The 4435-nt window shown below is 34.3% G+C and overlaps 1 protein-coding gene across 1 annotated transcript; it reads right to left on the reverse strand.

Moving 5' to 3' along the window:
• Window positions 1–712: 712 nt before the first annotated feature.
• Window positions 713–2865, reverse strand: LOC122582896 (probable glucuronoxylan glucuronosyltransferase IRX7). Its single transcript, XM_043755325.1, has 3 exons — window positions 2119–2865; window positions 1661–1911; window positions 713–1573 (listed from the first exon to the last, which is right to left on the reverse strand). The coding sequence occupies exons 1-3, from the start codon at window positions 2737–2739 to the stop codon at window positions 1108–1110; spliced, it is 1338 nt and encodes a 445-aa protein (XP_043611260.1). The 5' UTR covers window positions 2740–2865; the 3' UTR covers window positions 713–1107.
• Between the last annotated feature and the right edge of the window lie 1570 nt (window positions 2866–4435).

A 4435-nucleotide genomic window follows, 5' to 3' on the forward strand; every position in this document is an offset into this window, starting at 1 on the left:
TTTCAAAAAAAAAAAAAACAAAACAAAAATGACATGAAGAGTTGGTCATATCTGGATGACTGGATAGCTAATGCTCCCGCCTCCCGTCATTCAATTCCGTATTGATTTTTGAAAATGCATCAGGAATTTCATTCCAACCCCAATTATTTTTGGGGGTACACTTTTCTATTTTGGCCGATAAACTTTTTTTGAATGGCAGTTTTGGCCGATAAACTGGGCACAGTGGCACACTACGAAATTTATTTTAATAACCACTAGCACGGTACTCACGCTATGCGGCGGTGTTTGTAACGGCGACGGTGTGATGGTTGAACGACTGTTGGTGGTGGAGCGACGGTGAGTTGTGTATATAATTGATATAAAAGGTTAATGGACATATTTTAAATGATAAATGATTGACAATGTAATTTAATTATTAATGTTAAGAGGATAGTATATATGAAAGTATATTAAGGGATATTAAATGAAAATATTACATATTTTCAATATTACTAAAAATAAACATAGTTATTTTTGTATAATATAGTATAGATTAAAACTTGCGTGACCGCATTTATGTATTAAACACAACATTTATGACAAAAAATAAATTATGTTACAATTAGATAACGTTTACAAAAGTATATGGCATGTCATTTAGTCCGCTGATACGAGACACGTGCAATTTTTAAAAAACGATCAATTTTTCAAAACTTTTCAAAAGCCAAAAGAATATCAATTAATATACACCACGAGCATAAAACGTAGCCCAAATATTTATACCAAAAGAGTCGTATTTATCCATCATTTATTGTTTCTTCGCGATTTCAATAAAGCTCCGTCCTCTTGTTTTGAAAAAACGATTAGATCGAATTCAGATTGCCATTTGGGTCCAAATTAAACCGATCGATTTTTTACAATGAATGAAAATCACCTAGATATTCAACAAATGAAGCTCCACTAGAGGACCACTCCACCCACCGATTTTTTCTCACATCCTTCCGTTATACTGTCCATCTGATTATCTGAATCACCATCAAACCCGGCCCAGTAATAAACCATCAATATCTAGCTGTATTTCAATCCACGTCATCATTCAAAATGCCATATCACCCACATGTAAGCACCTCATTCGCTCAAAACACTTGTTCTACTGTGTGACCTGACCAACTTCTCAGACAACGCAGCAAGTATATGCCACGTTGCATCACCCTTTACCACGTCATCATGATACAATAAACTCCTCCTCACTTTCAGGTCCCACAAAATTTTCTGAATAGTTGATAAATTAGTTTTCGCCACGTCTTCGAGTATTCCGCCCAACTTTCCGATATCTTTCTCCACCACCGTGATGGAAATCTCCGGCCAAGGGATGGCAGACTCCAACGGCATCCGTATCCCGTCGGCGATAACCACCGGCACACATCCTAACGCTACCGCTTCCACTAACCTTGGGCTCCATGGGGCCCATCCAAGTGGACACAAACAAAACACCGATTTCGCCATTTCATTCAAATATCCATCAAAGCGTCGCCGTTTCAAATAAAACCTTTTGTCGTTTCCATACTTCTTCCATATATCCGTCCTTACACGCCTACAAAATTACAAAGTCAAAGTCAAATTAAAAAGTCAAAGCTTAAAACCATAAAAGTCAAAAACTAAATAATTGAATTCCTATTACCTGCTGTAAAAACGCCCGCTAACGTTTTTCGGATGAATTTCCATTTTGCCTCTAAAAAACGCGAAAATGTCACGACGACCGTTGACCGGATACTTTAACAGCGTTGACCTGATTTTATCCGGCGAAACGTAAGGCGGAATAACGACATGCTCAACGTCCTGACACCGGTGACGGTATTTAACACCGAATGTTTGTAATATTATCGAGTTTTTCATGAATTCTGGTATTCCATTCGCCACAGCTCTATCTTCCTATATCAAATATATATAGATTTTATATATACACAGAATGTACACATAGTTATAATAGAATATTTAATCAGCTACATAAATTTAGCTCTTAATTCCTACATTATAAATTCTATTCTAACATTCAGTATATAATATAATATTATACAAATATTACAGCATATGTATTTATATATTTCAGATTCAAAAAAATTGTAAATAATGATTTACCATTGCATGAAAGCAGGCACCGTAATCATGAGAGGCAACAAACACATGATCGGAGCCATTACTCCGTCGCCAAAACGGAAACTCCGACGAGATGACGTCAATCGCCGACGAAATCAACGCACGTGCATGACTGATAACCGGAAATCCGTTATCACTACTAAAACGACACGAAACGTAAACCGGAACATAAAAAAAATCAGCCTCATATGGATCTAACGTCCGTACATGACTTTTTAACAAGAATTCATGTATGGCAACTTCTGATGCAAATAAATGATTCCTACATTTATTATTGTTGTTTTTAAGCCAATCGGTGTTGTATTTGGAAGGTAAATCATATATGTATAGTTTTAGAAGATTATTGGATTTTTGAGATGGAGTTTGGTGTAAAACGACGGCGTTTAGTGATTGGATTAGGTGAGAATGGGAATGTGGGTGGGGAATAATGAGAGTTGGTTTGAAAGGAGGATTTGGTGTGTTTGGATTGTGGTTTGAAATGAATGCGATTAAGATTATGAAAGAAGTTATGAGAAGGAAGGAAAGAATGGAATTGGTGTGTTTGGATGTGTAACTGTTTCGTTGTAACAACTTGTTTCTGTTTTTTGTAAATCGATTATACATATTTCATGTATCTATTGATCTGTATCTATATCTGTATATTTGAGACTTGATGAAGAGAAAGAAGAAAAGGGGGGGTTTTGGGGTGAAGGTTTATGTTGTTTTCAAGGTGAAATGAATGGGAGGGATGTTTTGTAGTGTTGCAGATTGTCAGGTTTCGAGAAATGGGACGGAAATTTGAATTTAAAGGACAGAGGAGTTGAAATGACTATTTTGTCCTTAGGACAGTTTAAATGAGGTTTGTAATTGTGGGAATGAAAGAGGGTACAACGGGAATAGGATGGAGAAATCAAGAAAGTGGAGACTGAAAAGAAATGAAGGAGAGGACAGTAGCTGAAAAACAGCTGGTTTTCTCACAGTATTAAAAGTAAACAAAATAAAATAGTAGTGGACAAAATAATTTAAGCAGTGTGTAAATACACTTCTAAAGGAAATAAAATATTTTTAAAAAAATATAAATGTTAGTTAGAAATGAATTGATACCTTGATTACATTTATTAGATTTTTTTTACATACAACTAGCATGGTGTCCGTACGTTGCAGCGGAACCCATTAAAAAGCGGTTATTATATGTGGCGGTTCGTGGATATGACCATCTACGGCGGTGGCGACAACTGGGTTATGTGTTTTTTAGGATGTGTGTGTTTTTGTTTGCGAATATGTGTTTCTGGGATGTGTGAGTTTTTTGTTTTTGTGAAAAGTAATTTTGAAATTTCAAGGATAACGTAAGAGTATTTTGGTAAAAAAAAATATGCTTAATGTTATTCTCTTTATAAGGGTGTATAGATGAAAGACTAGATTAACTATCTGGAGTTATCTTTGATTCCTTGTTTTTACCTTAGATCATGAGTTTGACTCTCTAGTAGTATAAAGTAGGTGTAAGGCTTCACCATTATATGGTGAAGCGTCCCCTAATTTCAAATACCAATAAATGTTAAATCAATTGGCTGGAGTCATCATGGTTTTACCCCAATTCATGGGTTCAAATCTTTAGAGTGATATGTCGTGGAGGTTTTCATTTGAATCACTTGTAACGGCTTATGACCTACATCTTATTGCTTAGAGTACATGCTGGGTTTCACCATTATACGGTGAATTATTCTTTGATGTCAAATACTGACTAACTAGTAAAAAAAAATTATACAGTTAGGGATAGAATATTTTAGTGAATGATCAAGATTATGCTATTTTAACTTGATCTGAATTTTTTTTTAATAATTTGTGAAAACACATAACATATTAGAAAAAGAGAAAAGTGAGTATGAGGTTTTTATGTATCCAATTTAGATGAAAAGTCTCTCACATACTAATTTTTTAATATTTTAAACAAATGTATAAGCCCCTATAATTTTTATGGTTTAAAAAAAGATATATGAGAAATTTTTCACCTAACTTAATTACCTAACAGCCTTATATTCTCGTCACCTTAGGAAAAAAACCTATACTTTAATACTTGACTTTGATTTTCTCTAAAGCCAAAGTGTTATTGAGTAACCGCCTTATCCTTGAGCTATTTATCCAATGCTTCCGAATTGATACATATATTACGGTTTTTATCTTATTACAGTAACACATTTTCATTTGTTAGATTTTTCAGGAAAAAATATTATAAAAGAGTTTCACTCTACTAATAAAAGGTTAAAAAGAAAAACTTGAAAATAGCTCAAATTTTTTTAAGCAAGATTCATATTCCAACCAC

This window comes from Erigeron canadensis, chromosome 9 (assembly GCF_010389155.1).
Source record: "Erigeron canadensis isolate Cc75 chromosome 9, C_canadensis_v1, whole genome shotgun sequence".
Lineage (NCBI taxonomy): Eukaryota > Viridiplantae > Streptophyta > Magnoliopsida > Asterales > Asteraceae > Erigeron > Erigeron canadensis.

What these genes read in the sequence shown, in the direction of transcription:
- LOC122582896 (XM_043755325.1), bottom strand. Translation starts at nt 2,739, where the DNA reads ATGTATAATCGATTTACAAAAAACAGAAACAAGTTGTTACAACGAAAC. An exon ending in GTGCCTGCTTTCATGCAATG is followed by an intron (nt 1,912 to 2,118) that starts GTAAATCATTAT and finishes TATTTGATATAG; the next exon opens with GAAGATAGAGCTGTGGCGAA. An exon ending in AGCGGGCGTTTTTACAGCAG is followed by an intron (nt 1,574 to 1,660) that starts GTAATAGGAATT and finishes GTAATTTTGTAG; the next exon opens with GCGTGTAAGGACGGATATAT.